Consider the following 17290-nt stretch of genomic DNA (forward strand, 5'->3'; position numbering starts at 1 on the left):
TGCGGAGGGCAAAGCAAGAGAAAATACTTTGATGTAAATAAATAAATGCGAGTCCAAGCCAGAGTGGGTGCAAGCTCTTTTATCACTTTGCTAAGGGCTTAGCAAATATCTTGTGGAAGGCAGCCAAAGTTTCCAGGTGAACCCCTCGGGGATTCTTCTCTCAGGAGCCCACTCTATCTGGAAAACTTGTGCAAGGTGGTACTTAAGGGATGTAACTGTTCTTCATTACCATCATCGCCCAGAATAGGCCTTCTAATAACAAACTAGAGATTGGGCTGGGTCAGATTTCTTCTTCTATTTTTTAAATTTTATTTATAAAATGTAAATCCCACCTTTCCAGTTTTGGTCCGAGGATACTTATGTCATCTGGAGGCCACACCAGGACATCCTTGTCATATTGCTGAGAGTCAATTCCCAAGATACCTATAATCTAATTTAATGGCTGTTTGTGTGTGTGTGTGTGTGCATGCGCGCGCGTGTACACACAAGCACAGAACTCTAAGGGATATCTAAAGGAGCCAATTTGGTGCAGTGGTTAAGAGTGGCAAGACTCTAATCTGGAGAACCGGGTTTGATTCCCCACCCCTCCGCTTGAAGCCAGCTGGGTGACTTTGGGTCAGTCACAGCTCTCTGGAGCTCTCTCAGCCCCACCCACCTCACAGGGTGATTGTCGTGAGGATAATAATAACACACTTTGTAAACTGCTCTTTCCGAGAGGTCTGCATTTGCTTTGATTAAACAAAGACTTGTAGATATTGAGATGCAAGAACTTAGGAGCCTCGCCTCTGGTAGATGTTCCCCTCTGAGATGGGGGATTTCCTCTAATGATTCTTTTTCTGGTTTGACTTCCTCTCACCTCCGGAAAGCATTTATGTTAGCGAGCTTTAATGTTCTTCCTTCTGCAGTACTCCATGGGAGGTTTAAGAAAATTCCTTACTCCACAAGGTTTTGTGCCTGTGGCTTGAGGGATATAGAAAGTACTGAACATGTTCTCCTGTACTGCTTATTGTATTGTGATATTCGCACCGTTTATCTAGAACTTTTGCTTCAAAACCAGAAAGGTCTCGGATGACAGTAAGACACGCCTTTTACTATCCACACAAAACCCTGAGATCATGGAGTCTGTGGCTAAATGTCTTTGTTGTGCATCGAGGAGGAGAGGAATGGTTTAAGTGACGGGGCAAGGGGTGTTTCTTTTTGTCTCCTTGCGGACTGTGCATATGTATGTCCTGTTATGCCAATAAAGGTATTCGATTCGAAGTTGTCCTGAAGGGCAGTATATAAATCAAATGTTATGTTATTATTATTATTATATCCTTTTAAAGCTCAAATACATTTAAGATCCCAAACTTCTAGTCACCTCCCAGTTACTTCATCACACTCCAGTGCCAGAAAGCCCATCTGATTTTAAAGGAGGTCCAGGAACAAACACACCTGAACGAACTAGATCTAACTAGCCACCACAGCAGATTTCAATCACAAGCAAGTGCATAACTAAAGCATGCACTAAGCCATCAACTCCTCCTAGTTAGTCAGGAATTCCCCCCCCCCCAAAATTCCCAGTACCTGGATTGCTGTTGCTTACATACTTACTTTTGATTTTTTTAAAAAACTGTGTTTTTAATTTACATTCTAGGTATAATGCATCAGTGAAAGAAGATACAAATGAGCCATTTCATTATGATTTTCTAGGAAACCGGGGAGTTTGCAGCTCATCCAGCGGCCAAGAGGCACACAGCTTTATTTCTACACACAAGGCTTATTTTACATGGAAGGAGGAATCAAGAGGATTACTCAGTGAGTAAGCCACTGCAGCTGCAGCAGAAGAGAGAAGAATTTGTTGTCAAGTTACAACCAATTCATGGTGGAAACCACAGAGTGTTCCAAGCATGAGATGAGCAGAGATGGTTTGCCACTGCCTGCCCTTGTCACCCTTGGGTGGTCTCACATCTGAGAACGGACTGTGGCTAACATTGCTTAGCTCCCAAGCCCTGACGAGCTCGGGCCAAATTGGGCTGCTCAGGCAGCTACTCAAGCAATAAACCAAGAGAGGGTTGTTACACAACCATATGGGAGAAGACACAGCCAACAAAAAATCTAATTGAATGCAACAAAAACCAGGGTTGATGCTTTAGCTCAGGGGTCATTTTGTAGAAAAAGAGCTGGAGGGACTCATTAGCATAACTCATTAGCATGACTCATTAGCATGTGTCACACCCCTTGACATCACCAGAAATGTGTCCTTAGCATGACTGATTTGCATATGTCACACCCTCTGACATCACCTACTGGCGGTTTTGGACCCAATCCTTGCCATTCAGGGCTGAAATTGAGCTCAAAATGGCAAAAAGGGGCCCTAAATGACCGAAAGTGGCCATTTTGGGCCCTTTTGGGCCAGGTTTGGGGCCGAAACAGCCCAGATCAGGTCAGTACTGATCCAATCCAGGCTGTTTCAGCCCCAATCCAGGCCGAAACGGGCCCAAAATGGCAGAAAGTCAGGTGGGCAGGGCCACCTGTCATGTGACCTCTTTGGAGAACTGCCGGAACTGCGTCCCTGCGCGTTCCCCCTCGAAATGAGCCCTGCTTTAGCTACATTTGCAGTTTGCACAAAAAGTCGGAATCCAAACTCTCAATGGAGCTCTGCCCAAATATCCTGTTGCCCTCGGCGGACACATCTCTTCAGACTCTCTTGCAAATAAAGAGAAGACACTGGGCTGCGCCTACATGATTCTACGCTCCTTTGAGACTGGCTTCAAAGGATCTAGCGAATATTTTTTTTAAATCTTGCTCTTCTTCCAAAGAGCTCGGGACAACTCCTCTCTTCTGCTTATCCTCACAACAAATCTATAGGATGAGAGAGAATACCTGGCCTCAAATCATCCCCTAAGCTTCCATGGCAGAGGATTCAAGCTCCGGTCCCTTGTTTCCAACTAGTATAATACTACACTGACATGGGAGCGCAGTTTCTGGGGCCCTAAGACTTACAGAAGTCTCACAAAGGGACTGGAGGAAGTTGGACATAATGTGAGAGAAGGACAGCACTGCTATAGAGAAGAATGAAATCACCTCTGAGATCTGGAAGGTAAAGATTCTTTTTCATTGGCACGCGGCTTTGAAGAGGCCTCTAGGGCACTCTCTTAGTTTTCTGCCCCACATCCTGCGCTAGTGAAGGAAGCCCAAAGCTTTGGCACCAGCCCAGAACTGCTTTACTGGTGTCTGTACTAATAATGATGCTCTAAGCAAACGCTCGAGCAACTGTGGCAGACCTGCTGTCCATGAGGATATTTTCCACCCTTGTCAAAATGGCAGTGCCCATATTTGCACATCAAAAAAGTTGTGAACACCTAGCAGAAATCTGACCATTTCACGTTGCTGGAACAGCTGTGTTTATGCAAAAGATTCATATCACGACGGCAGTTTCCTGGATTTTAAGATATTTAAACTCCTGTTTGACAGTACTAGTAACAGATGTTTAATGTTATATTTAATTTTTAGGTTTAGCAAAACAAGCGTACATCATGAGTTATTTTCTGTAAAGTATTAACTCTGCAAGGATGCCTCGGCGTACAGTAGTTCTGGAGAATTTATTTCAGTCTTTGAGCGACTGATCTAAAACGGGAACTGGGAAATTAGTGTGAGAGTGTTTGAACAAGTCTAATAGGATTTCTAGTTTGCCAAAAAATAATGCTTTCAGAAGCACAATCTTTGGTGTAATCTCTCTCTCTTACAACAAGACAGATGGCATCATTAATTGCCTCTATATCTAATTAAGTTGGGGGGGAACCTAGGCTTAAGTAATGCTAAAGTTGTGGCGCAAGCTGAGAAACGTAGGAAATTGCAAGGTAGAACAATTGAGTGAAAAGTGGAAGGAAAAAGAGCTGGCAGGAATAAGGAGAGAGAACAAAGACGTCTTCAAGTGAGGACAGAGCCACAAGCTCTTTTGGAGCAACTTGGCCTGAATCCTGCCACGGTCCTCAAGATAAGGGAAGGATACATGAGTGCAAATATATGCCCAACAAAAAATGAGTGACAGTTTAATTTGCACTGCTCCTTTCCCTAGCTTGTGTCGGAGTAACAGCCTGCAGAATGCCTACGTCTCTGTAGAAGATACTGCATGAGCCCCTGCCATTGGTGAAGCTGCACGTATAAAGCGATTGCAGCCATTGTGTCATGAGTTTGGCACACCCCTCTCCAATTTGGTAATCAGAGCAACTCATGCCATTGGTATATCTGTGGTGCACAGCACATTTTCACATGCATTGTCCTGTTTCTAAAATGTCTCGGTGTCAAAATGAACTCTCTCTTTGGTCTGAATAAATAATGGTAGATGCAGAGAACATTTTCCTCCGCTTTAAAAAAAAATGATAAGCACAATCCAGGGTATTTGTTATGATTGCAATGGAAAGTGGAAACATGGCTTCATTGGCTTACCTGCTGGCCCATAGTCTGGGGATGGATGAACGTTGCAAAGTCGATGGAGAAGTATCCAACCACTCCCCTGGCTTTGCAGGCCTCGCCGATCTTCCGGCACAGTGTGTTCAGGACCCCTGGCTCAACAGAAGCCTGTGGGAGCGTGATCCCTGATGATCGCAAGGGACCATCAGCATGGATCTGGTCTCCAGAAGAAACCACCGTGATCTCTCCAGTTGGTTCTATTAGCATATCCACTGCGAGGTTAGTGACGCTGTCAGAGGGTGGGAAAGCTTCTATGACTCCACCTCATTAGGGGGGAAAAAGGTAACTGTCAAGAAGTGAGCTGTGACGCAAGCTCATCCCCTACCACAAATTTTGCTAGCCTTATAGGTGCTACTGGACTCTTGCTCTTTTCTACTGCTACAGACAGACTAACACGGCTACCCATCTTGATCTATCTCCATGGAAGGCACCTCATTGAGCCATAGAGAATGAAAACCATCAACCTTGTGAAGCCAAGATATGACAGATAGACTCATATTCTAGCTGTATCTGAAGAAGTGAGCTGTGTGACTCACAAAAGCTCATATCCTACCACAAATTTTGTTAGTCTTATAGGTGCTACTGGACTCTTGCTCTTTTCCCCTGTCAAGCCAAAAACACGTTCGGATCCAGCCCAGGGTAGGGTTGCAGCTCCAGGATGGGAAATATCAGGAGATTTAGGGGGCAGATCTTGGCATTCAGCAGCTTAGAGGCCATACAGTCCACCCTTCAAAGCAGTCATTTTCTCCAGGGAAACTGGGGTCTGCCATGTGGAGATCAGTCGTAATTTTGGGAGATCTCCAGGCTTTACTTGGAGGTTGGCAACCTTAGCCCAGGGAGGCCCATCTCCTGCCTAATCAAAGCACCTGTCTCAGGTGCCCAAGGACAGTTCAGCTCTGTTTTTATTTTTATTCCTGTCAATAAAATCAGGTCCCAAAAATAGAAAACCTCAAGTGCCATCAGTACCGAGCAGGTTTCAAAGAGGCTGACTCTTACAAAGGCCTTCTGTAGCCTTGGAAAGGGACATGCCCTCTTAGAGATGCCACTGAGAGCCAGTGTGGTGCAGTGGTTAGTGTGCTGGGAGACCCAGGTTGGAATCCTCATTCCGCCATGGAATCTTACTGGGTGACCTTGGGCCAGTCACACTCTCTCCGCCTAACCTACCTCACAGGGTTGTTGTGAGGAAAAAATGGAGAAGAGAATATAAGCCACTTTGAGTCCCCACTGGATATAAATGAAGCAAATAAATGTGGTACTCGGAGAGAAGCCACGGTGTGCGTGTATGGCACAAGATCAGGATTACCAGTGAGAGACGTTCTATATATTTTGCTTCTGTGATTATGAGGCCAGCAGAGAATTTGGTACCCAGAGAACCTCGGCTTCGAGTTCTTCTGGTGAAGTTATGCTTGGATAAATCTGGGTACTGGCTGAGGAAATCTCTGGCAGAAATGAGGCTAGACGTCCAGGGGATGAGGCTCCAGTGCTCTCTACTATTCTAGTTGGCGGAAGTAGAAATATTAATGAAAGGAGATCAAAGGGAGGGAGGCTGTGCAGATTGACCAGATGCATTCATCAGTTTGCAGATTTTGGGTCACAGTATTGGATTAGGACATCCTGAATGGGCCAGGCCATGAAAAGCAGAAATATCATGGCTACATCTTTCTACTAGCCTGGAGCCTCTTTCCTACCAGAGCTTCTCCCAGCCAAGTGAAGCCATTTCCTTGTGCTTTTCTACATGGGGAAGTATTAACCCTTTATCAAGGCGGCAATGCCTGACCCAGCAAGATCAACGCCTGGATTTCATTCTTCAACGGACAGTTACAAACTGTAATGGGGAAGGAAAGAGGGTGGAGAAATATTCCGATGAATGAGAACAAAGTGCCGGTGATATAATTATCCCTTATAGCACTTAGCAGGAACTTAGCAGTCTTATTTACCTTGACTCACAAACGTTTGGAGGAATTTTCCCCATGTAGGAAATCGTTTCTCATTGACAGCCTGAGCGTGCTGTGCTAAAAGGCCCGGCAGCTCCTGGGAGATCTTCGCCAAAGCTGGTTCCTGCAGAAACAAATTAAATAGAACCACAAGCAATTTTACTGCAGAAATGAAAACTGCTTGTGGGGTGATTAAAAACCAGGCCTCCAACAGGCAGTGTGGTTACTGTTTAACCACAGCCAGAAAGTCTTCTTTAAATGTTTCCCCGATTTTTTTTCTCACTCTTCTTTCACGTATCTGAGAATGTTTCGCCCTAAAAGATTGATCTCTCTTTTAACCATTTCTTACGCAATTCTTTTTTAAAAAATTGAGCTAACAAAATGACAGGAAAAGTGATGGATTGGAACCATTTTCTGATAACCATAGTAATCCTTTTTCAAAAATCCATCACAGGTGTTTTCCCACTCTGTTCGGAGGGCGTGCGGTGAATTTCCATTTGGCAACTAAATCCACCTTTTGGACCTCAGGCTCCAAACTGGCAAGTGCACTTCTTTTAAGGACTAATCTATTTTGGCCTTGACCCTAACTGGGCAACTAATGTCTTGGCACACTTTGATCTTGAGTTTGGCAACAAGGCGTACCATATTAATTTCCCCCCCAAATAAAACTCTTTGATGAAGTCACAGGGCAGGAAGGAGAATCTATGGGCCAGCGATGCATGAAAGGAACAGATGATCTTCCATGTTGCTTGGTTACAGGGCTTTTTTTCAGCTGGAACACGGTGGAACGGAGTTCCGGAACCTCTTGAAAATGGTCACATGGCCAGTGGCCCCGCCCCCTGATCTCCAGACAGAGGGGAGTTGAGATAGCCTTCCGCGCCATCCCCGCAGGCAATCTAAACTCCCCTCTGTCTGGAGATCAGGAGGCGGGGCCACCAGCCATGTGACCATTTTCTCCGAGGGCAACCCACTGAGCTCCACTACCTCTTTTCCCAGAAAAAAAGCCCTGCTTGGCTATGTGGAATTACTCTAAACCTGTATTGTCGAAGGCAATACTCTAAACCTGCTTCCCCTCCAACGCAGCCACAAGTGTACACGCAGAAGAAAAACAACCCTATCTTAACTTCACTGCCTCTGCCATGCCAAAAAGTCTGAAAGCTGAGCAAGCACGTCAAGCCCAGGGACTCTGCAAGTAAGGCTCCGGGTCTCTCTTCTGGAGCTGCCTCCTGATCACTTGCTCGCTTCCCAGGGGTCTCTTTCCTTCTGCTTCATGACCCCTTGAAATTGGAAATGTCCCATGCTCCAAAAGACAGACCAATTGCCCACAACAATCCCAGAACCTTTGACTGGGAATGGGTTAGAGAAGCATTGCACTCTTTGCAGATAGGTGTTTCTCGCCATTTAAATGCTGTACTGGGAGACACCGAAGAAAGAAGCAATGGAGTCTTAACAGTGAAACTGTTTTGTTGCAGTTGCCAAAAGCCGGTCTGTCAAGCCTGAACACAGACAACACCCTCTAATTTTCAGGCTGGGAATGTATTGCTTCCCCCTCTGGTGTGGGTCTTGGCTCACATGCCAGGGGCATCAGATGGCTGCAGGGTACAGGGCTCTGGAAGGGGCACAGAGTCACGACTGCTTCTTCAGAAGCTTTGGAGGTGGGTAGAGAGGGAAGGATCCCAGAAACGACAGACCTGTCAGGTGAACCAATGGATGGCATGATAGCCTTGTTCAATGTCCAGAACAAGCTTTGTTGAGGAAGCCGGTCTGCACAAATGTTTTCCAGTAGACACAGCAACGTTTCTAAAGAGCCTTGGATGGAGAGAGGGCCTACATATTGTAGTCTTTCCTAGTCCGCAGGGGCTCCTGGCATTGTAGACAACCATGGCTGGAGGACTCCTTCTCTCTGTCCTTTGACTTGCTCTGCACTCCTGGCAAAGCAAGAACGAGTAGGGCTATTTCTATGCTAGGGTGGTGGTGGCCCCTAATAAGCTGGGGACCCACAAAGACCCATAGCGGGGAAACCATTTGGAAATCTTTACCCCAAGATCTCCCTTCCAGTATTCTGTAAGCTTTTCTCTCTCCCCTTTATATATCCCCCGTATCCCAGTGGTGGGAAATACTTCAGTACTCACTGAGACTTGGGGGGGGGCAGTTTGTGCTTTGCATTAATTGACAAAATCCTATTTTTCTACACATCTGAGAAGTCCCCTGAGTACGCAGAAAGCCCAAAGTTGTTCACAGGTGGCCTGGTCTTGCTCCTCCCACGACCAGCAAGAGGCCCAGCCATTTCCCCATTCAATAGAGTGATTTCCAAAAGTGGCTGAAGAGTATCCTATGGACAAGGGAGGGAAGGCGGGATGCCTTCTGCTTTCCCTCCATGTATAACTAATTTGAGAAGGAGCGAGAACAAATGATTTCCTATATGGGAAGGGGGAAGACTGCTGGATCCACAGAAACGGTCTCTTCATTGATTAATGCAAGGGAGATGCGCCGTCTACAAATCAATACATACTGTTCAGTTGCTTGAGTCTTCTCTTCATCCCACCAGATAAGGCCGTTTTGTGTCTGGGCTGGATCCCAAAAGGACAAATCTGTTTCTAATTAATCGGGGTGGGGCTGGGGATGAGGAATCAGATCTGTGCAAGACGGAATGCAGCAAAGTTGTTTTTGCTTTGCAGGTACTTGCAGTGTCCTCCAGAGCCAATCCTCGACGGCCCTTCCAATAGGACTGGAGCTTGTGTGGTGCAGCAGATTGAGTGCTATACTTGGAGCAGGAGCGTGTATTATGCGCCGTCAAGTCGCCTCCGATCTATGGCGACCCTATGAATGAAAGGCCTCCAAAATGGCTTTATCATTAAGAGACTTGCTCAGATCTTGAAAACTGGAGGACATGGCTTCTTTTATTGAGTCAAGCGACAATTGCAAGGGACAATGGTCACTTAGGGCTAGGTCTAAGATCTTAAAATTAGTGACTTGGTTCAGTACTGCCGATCTGGCAATATAATCTACAGTACTAGTCCTGGTCAATGCCCCGTATGTAAATGTCCCCCCCCCCCGAGAGAAGGAAGGGAGGTACCGTGCAGAATGTGCAAACTGGACAATGAAAGCCGATTCAGCAATTTAAGGCCAGCCTTATTTACTACCCTATCCTTTGCTGAATGCTCAAGAACATGAGCGTTCATAGCAATATGCGCATTTATATCACCTCTCGCCTGTAAGTTGCCCAACCCTATTCTCGCATTGAAAGCTCCACATAAAATGATATATGAGTCTAGGCCTTCCTCTTTTCCTACTGCCTTCCACTTTTCCTAGCATTATTGACTTTTCCAGAGAATCTTGTCTTCTCATGATGTGACCAAAGTCCGACAGCCTCAGTTTTGTCATTTTAACTTCTAGGGAGAATTCAGGCTTGATTTGATCTAGTACCCACTTATTTGGATTTTTGGCCATCCATGGTATCCGCAAAACTTTCCTCCAGCAGCACATTTCAAATGAACCCATTTTCTTCCTGTCCGCTTTCTTCACTGTCCAACTTTCACATCCATACATGGCAATGGGGAATATCATAGTTTGGATTATCTTGATCAGGAGCAGGAGAGATGGGTGCAAATCCTCACTCAGCTGCGATGGTCATTGAATTGCCTTGGACAGGTATTGAGAAGATAAATCTGAGATCAGCTCACTGGTGCTCTTCTGAGCTTGTCGGAGGAAAGGTGGTATGTAAACACAACTGTAACATACATAGACAACGTCCCACGAGAGTGTTCAAAAGCAGGAAGCTTCTTTATTGCAGGCACAAAGCAGAAAGAGGAGGTGTCGGCTGTGTGTACTCAGAGGCAGGGCTTTTTTTCAGCAGGAACGCAGGGGAATGGAGTTCCGGAACCTCTTGAAAATGGTCACATGGCTGGTGGCCCCGCCCCCTGATCTCCAGACAGAGGGGAGTTGAGATTGCCCTCCGCGCCAGGGCAATCTCAACTCCCCTCTGTCTGGAGATCAGGGGGCAGGGCCATCAGCCATGTGACCATTTTCTCTGAGGGCAACCCACTGAATTCCACCACCTCTTTCCCCAGAAAAAAAGCCCTGCTCAGAGGCACGTTCAGACGTGTGGAGGTGGGTGCCTTCACAGCCTGATTTCCAAGTACTTGTCACTGTTTAAAGTTATCTCCAGAAAAGGAACGGAAAAGTGGTGGGCTTAAAAAAGAATCCCCACAGATCAGAAGTTGAGTATCTTTTGATTTCAGTGACTAAGTTTAAGAAAAAGCTTATTCAACAAGTGAGGCAGGCAAAATCACAAGAGCTGGTAAGTGTCCCCCCCTCCCCCCGCCTCCCAGCACAATCCAACCATTTACAGATACTTCCAAGTTTGTTTTGTTTTCCATTTTTCTGGTTATTCTTCAGAGCTGCAATCTATGCAGAACAACAAAAATGCTGGAAAATGGTTTTTTTTTTTTTAATTTTGGGAAGTGATCAATCGCCTGCCACACTTACTTAGAATTCAAGTGCTGCTTTTATGGCTAAATGCTTGAGAGTGCAACTGCAAATTTTAAAATTAAAAAAGTCCCAATTTTGCCTTTCATGAGATACATCCTTTTGGAAGGTAACATCATGTAAAACAGCTGCCATTACCAAGTCACACAAATGGTTTTTGTATGTAAAATGGCTTTGTAAAATATTTGCTCCATCTGCTGAAAGTAGGAAAAGACAATTTTCCTCGATACCTAATGGCCCATTTCAGCTGGATAGCAAGCGATTCGCCAGGGTAGCGCCTTGCATTATGTCGTGTGACGAGAACACTCCACAGAATTCTCTGCTTATGCGGTATTATCTCCTCTCGGCTTCTTGAGAGGCCCGTCCCTCATTACCACGGCCCTTCGCTCCGGATCAGTGCACAGGCCGAGGGCTGCTTTGGGCTGAAGAGGGGTTTTGTCAAAGGGAGGCACATATGTTGCACTTCAATAGCAGGCCACGCTACAGCCAATCGCTTCGACTATTAGAATGGGGAGGTTAGCCCTCTGTCAACTTTTCACCACTTAAACGGCTGCTCCTGTTTTTCCACACCACATGGGTCATGGTATTCTCTTCTGGCTCGGTGTGCTCGGCTCGCCCAAGATTTCAACATGTACAGATTAATCAACCCTTTTTCACTCTGAATTGGCCACACACACAACACACACACACACAGAGGCATACACACAGCCAAAAGAACACTGTCCCAGCCCCCAAACAGCCCCCCCATGACTCTGAAGTGTGGAACTCATCGCTCATGTGTTCACTTTCTATTTAAAAGCACGTTTTTGCCTTGTGCCCTGAACCACGTCAACATCTGTTAACAGGCCAATAAAAAGAAACAAACTAGGATGGGAGGGAAAGAGCATTCCTTTCCAAGCCCACTGAATGAGCCCCACAGGGACCGCAAGGGGGTCTTGGCGTGGGGGTGGGGAGAGTCAATTGCACAAAATCTGGGGCCAACCCAAACACATTTTTAAAGGCTACATACCACACAAACAAATATTACAGACGTACAAAACAAACAAAGGAGAACTTTGTAGCCATCTAAAGTAATGACGCATTGGTGGCTGGGCAATTTAATTGAGCTGACAACAAATTTTATACAGTCATTCTGCTGTTCCTTTTTTATTTTTATTTTTGGCCTAGCAATTGGTCGGGGCAATTTCTTTTGCCAATGTGCTTAAAATTGAGCCACAATTGCTTGCAAGGTTGACTGGACTTAATTTCCTTAATAATGTGCAGAAGGCATTTTTCTTTAGCCAGCAAATGTGGCTCAAAGTGGGAAGAAGGTATCCAGAGCTTTCATTTTCGTAACTTGCAGCTGTCAGGAGGCAAAATGCTTGTCCATCCTCAACAGCTCTTATTTTAAAAAAGCAAAAAAAAAACCGACCGCCTGGTGCACTTCCCTTCATTTCCACTGGCCTCTGCAAAATGCACGCAAAGTGCTGCGTCCTCATGTTGGCATGGAAGTACAAAACAGGAACGAGAAGCAAACACGAACCTTCTACGGTTCTATGAATGAGGATTTTACAAGCACTTTCATTTTTAAACAATCTACATTTTTCATCTCTTCTCCGGTGCTATGCTCGATGTCTTTTATTCACTCCTGTAGGCAGGGAAGTTTCAAAATGCTAAAACATGATTACAACAGTCAATCAATCAAATTCTGGATAAATTTGCGGGAGCCCCCTTCTCTTAATTGCAGAGATGATTTACCCGAAACAAAACACAACAAACCCCCCACCTAAAACCCGACATCGTAGCACGCAGTTAAAACTTGTGTCGATCTCTTAGCTTTTTCTGGCTTCTTGAATTTAGCAAAACAAACATTTTCATATAATCTATGGAGGCATTTTATGGCGTGTGATAATACTAACAGATTCCAGATTTTCTCTCGCGATCTTGCTTTATCCTCCTCATCTCCACACAGTTATTGCTAAAAACTGGCAGTTAAATTCAATTGATTCAAAATATTCCAAATCCATATGGCCTAAAACCCTGAAGCTTGAAGCACTGATAGTGCCTCACTGCTGTTTCGTACCATTTGCAAAGACTCCAGTCCCCAGATGGTGGAAGTAACATTTAAACCTCCTTTTCTCTGCTTTGTACAATAGACCTTGGCACCATTTCAACTGTTTACTCCGGTAATTAACAGCACTGATACCACAACAATTACAACTCCTACAATCTTAACACAATAATGCTATGAATTAGTGAGAGCTAATGGCTGGAAGGTATAGTGGTTCCAGACTGCGAGATCCGTGCATTTTCCCCGAATAAAATAAAAGGTACCAAACAGCTACGGCTCGCGGTAGACAATGATTACCTAGTAATTAGTTTACACAAAGCTTCCTATTTAATGGCAAAACGCTGTAATTAACGCGTGACAGAAAATCAAAGGGTGCTTTGTAAGCATATGAAAAATTAACACCGCAGGCCCATAGCTTTATGTACTGATTAGAAGAATATTAAATCAATAGGACATGCAAACCAACAGCTTGCATATCTGATTATTGTAGGTCCTAAGAATTTAACCAAGGGACATAATTGTTGTGCCTTGTTATTTTATTAAGGAATCAGGGAATCACCTAAAACCCGAACACTGGTAGCGACATTAAATATAATAACCGACGAAGCGAGAGCATCACAGCATGTTCTCTGATGTAAGAGGTGAACACGACGTGATGCCCCGTTGACGGCTATATAGTTCAGAGACTAGTGGAGACCTCTTCTGTTAGACAATATAATTTTACCATCCACTATTAAGCTACGTGACATTCAGAAGCAGCTATCAAAATACTATTGCTGCAAATGTCTTTGGTTTTGTATTAGACCACAATCCGGATGGAAAAATCATTTCCTCTACACAACAATTATACGGAAGCTCTATCAAATACTTCTTTGACACACGCCAACCATGTCTCAAGAAACAAGACTGGCTTTGGGTCTGAGGAGGAGAGGTCAAAGATACAGTGAATCCGGGGCTTTTTTTCAGCTGGAACGCGGTGGAATGGAGTTCCGGCACCTCTTGGAAATGGTCACATGGGCGGGGCCACCGGCCATGTGACCATTTTCACCATGGGCGATTTAAACTTTAAAAAACTCCCCCCTTGTTCCAGCTGACCCAAAGTGACGTCATTGTGCGGTCCTGAGTTCCACCACTGACTTCCACCACCTCTTTTCCCAGAAAAAAAGCCCTGAGTGAATCTATGGGGCCGAGGATGTGGCTCATGTGAGAAGGGCCATGGGTCAGTGGTAGATCATCTGCTTGGCTTGCAGGAAGTCCAAGGTTCGATCATCTCCAGTTAAAGGATCTGGCAGTAGGTGGGGTGAAAGACCTCTGTCTGAGACCCTGGAGAGCTGTTGCCAGTATGAATAGACACTATTGATTTTGATGGACCAAGACTTCAGTATAAAGCAGATTCATGTGTTCTCCTTCTCCCCAAATCAGCTCTTGGGTCAGAGGAGAGAGCCATACTGGTGAGACCACTGGCTTTAGGAAGGGGGACAGAAGGGAGCCATGGCGGCCTTTCGTTGGTGCCAAAAGCCACTTGCTTGGATGGCTGGGTAGCCACATGGATTCAGAGCCTTGCTGGGCCCTCTGTCCCCTGCCCCCCAGCTGTGCTTGGCCCAAGCAGCAATCGAGATTGAATATGGCTGGGGACAGCAATCCATGTCTGGCAGACTGCATGAGTAACCAGGTAAGAGGTGCCTTTCCTCCTTATCAATCACGCTCTGGAGGCTGGAGAAGGAATTCAAAGGTTGGTTTCCATCCTCCTTTTAAATGATCAGGGTATCCTTTGTGGGCCAAGGGCCTCTATATGCGCATTGATGCTTCTGAGGCCATAAAAGAAGTGCTGAATGGGCAGCCTCATGCTCTCATGCCCGCAAGCACATCAGCTTTAGGGATACAGGAATGAAAGAACTGCCTGGATGGATCAGACCTTGAGTCCATCTGGTCTAATATTCTGTTTCCAACAGCAGTCGGTCAGATGCCTTGGGAAGTGCACAAGCAGTTCATGACGGTGATGTGCATCCCCGTTGGTGGGTTCCAGTCATGCACCTTCCATATAGCAGTTCTCTATGAACTATTGATTCACTTCCTTGGGTTTTTTTTAAAAGAAAAGGTGGTTGAACTTCCCCGTGTCCCTTATTTCAAGGTGTCTTCTTTCTGATGGTCCCTCATTTTAGAGGGTACCTGAACCCTCATTTCAGACTTTTAAGGAGTAACAGGTTGAGGTCATACAAAGTTGATTCCTAAAAAAAAAAAATGTATCAGTCTGCCATCTGTAAGCTGGCATGTCAGCTAGCTGAGGACACAAGTACTGGGGCTTGAGCTCAGGTGCGAGTCAGAGGTTCAAGGTACTACATAGCAGGTTAAACCACCGACTTCCTGAAGACTCGTCTTGAAGTTCAGCAATCATTTCAGATCGAGAAGCAAGGTGGTTATGCATCCGGGAAGGGAGGTACAGCATCCTGTCTGAAGGATCCAACAATCGGGCTCCATTTTTTAAATGGAATAAACACTCAGTCTGAACTCCTGTAAACTGCATTATGTTTAATCGGTTGCCCTGCTACATACCAATGAAGGAAAAACCTTGGGATCGTGTCATAAACTGCTATGCAAATGATGCTATTTGTAAGTATTAACATAATTTAGTGCTTAGAGTCATATTCTCACTTCTAATAACTCTACCGGAATGGAGAGTCTTTTGCCATGTACTCCTAGCCTGCAGGATAGTCTTTCATCATGAAGCTGGATTTTTTTAATAACCTGCCAGCATATGTTTGGTACGTGGCAGCTTAAGCCAATGACACAATGTCTTCATTATCAAAAGAAGCAGGTCTCCATACTGTAATAGCGTGCCTGTGCTCATAAACTAATGCTTTGATGTCTAAATGGGGGAGCATTATGAGAATATTCAGTAACAAAGGACGGTTTTAATCCTCCGCACTTTGTGGCAATACTCAATGGAGACTGCAATTTGTTTCCAAATATAAAAGATCCGAGCTCTTGAGAAAGAGTGGCTGAAATCTCAAGGTTAGGACTGGTTAGATATTATTCACAGAAAAGGAGGAGAACGGAGTTTGGTCAGATTGTTTGTGCTCATTTTCCGTGTTCTGTGCATTGAAGTGGACCGTGTATTAAGAAAGGCCAGCGGGTCACAGACAGCAGAACAGACAGTGGGTCACAAACAGCAACAACGCAAAATGAAAGGACCAGGCGTTACTTCTGAGGACTCTTATCACTCTGGTCTCCAGCCTAAGACTTCTGTGATGCTAGCATTGGTTTAATGTATATTTCTCATTAAGTTCTCGACTTTGAAATCCGCCTGCCCTGCAGATCACATGACCAACTTGCTCCCACCAGGTACTGTTTGGCCCCTCGTAGAGGCTAAGAAAATATGACGACCGGGAGTCCAGCAGCTGCTCTCACCAGAATAAGAGTAACTTCGAAACAGAAATTCAACTGGCCACTCATCTTCCACTGCACTGTGGTTTGAGGCACTGATTCCTGAACATGGTGCGCAAGAGCCTTGTGGGTAAACAGCGGGTTACTCTTGGGGAAGTCCTATAGGACTGTGGTCTCGTAGACGTTGTCATTTGAAGCATGTTCGTGTCATGAAACAAGCAGTCGATTTCATGGACCCTCAAGGATAAATTAATTCCTTTTCTAAGCGAGCAGGAAAAGGGCTTTGTGCCCAGTAAGTTTAAGGTTTGTAATGGGAAGGGCACATGATAAGATCTCAGCAATTTGATTGTGTATGAGTAATATTGTAGAGAAAACAGTGACACGGGCAACTAGGACCATCAATCAACTCTCACAGATCAGGATCCAGATGAAGGGGATATGAGAGAAGGGAGGGCAAGCCCACGTTTTCCTTCCTGAACCAGTTCAAGATGTAAACACAGTTGAAGCGAGTGCTGGAGGAGGTGCCTGGTGCTGCCCAAAAGTGGAAAATTAGCAGTGCTGTCCCTTGGCCAAAATGTCACCTTATGGTTGGTTGACTGATTCCTCTAACCCTCTTTCCTCGTAGCCCCATCTGTCATTATGCTGCCACAAACATAGAAGCTCACTACTGTGGCCTCATCTTGGCCAGTTCCTCCCGAGGGCACACAAGAACCTGCGCAGGAATAGGCTGTGTCCTCCTCTCGCTGGAGGGCTCCTGTTGCCCAAGCCAGACAGTGTAGCCCCAAAAGACTTCAAATGACTAAGAGTTTCCACTGCTGATTTCAGCGGTTCTGTCGACTGAGTGCCTGATATACCATTCTGCATACCATGCGATACGGCAGGAAAGCACATGGGAACGCTTTCAACCTCATTTGACTAGATTTAAAAAGAAGCTGCGGTACGCATTTGCTGATATAAGAGTTCCTTTCAAACATACAAA

At 45.3% G+C, this 17290-nt stretch overlaps 1 protein-coding gene across 1 annotated transcript in view; it reads right to left on the reverse strand.

Annotated features, from left to right (window-relative positions):
- The window catches only part of IQCH (IQ motif containing H), a 100542-nt gene that overhangs the window by 29469 nt on the left and 53783 nt on the right, over nt 1-17290 (reverse strand). Inside the window, exons 15-16 of the mRNA XM_055002774.1 lie at nt 6393-6513; nt 4432-4718 (exon numbers count right to left, since the gene is read on the reverse strand). Coding sequence (XP_054858749.1) covers nt 4432-4718; nt 6393-6513 — 408 coding nt within the window. The remainder of the gene's footprint in view (nt 1-4431; nt 4719-6392; nt 6514-17290) is intronic.

Source organism: Eublepharis macularius, chromosome 18 (assembly GCF_028583425.1).
Source record: "Eublepharis macularius isolate TG4126 chromosome 18, MPM_Emac_v1.0, whole genome shotgun sequence".
Lineage (NCBI taxonomy): Eukaryota > Metazoa > Chordata > Lepidosauria > Squamata > Eublepharidae > Eublepharis > Eublepharis macularius.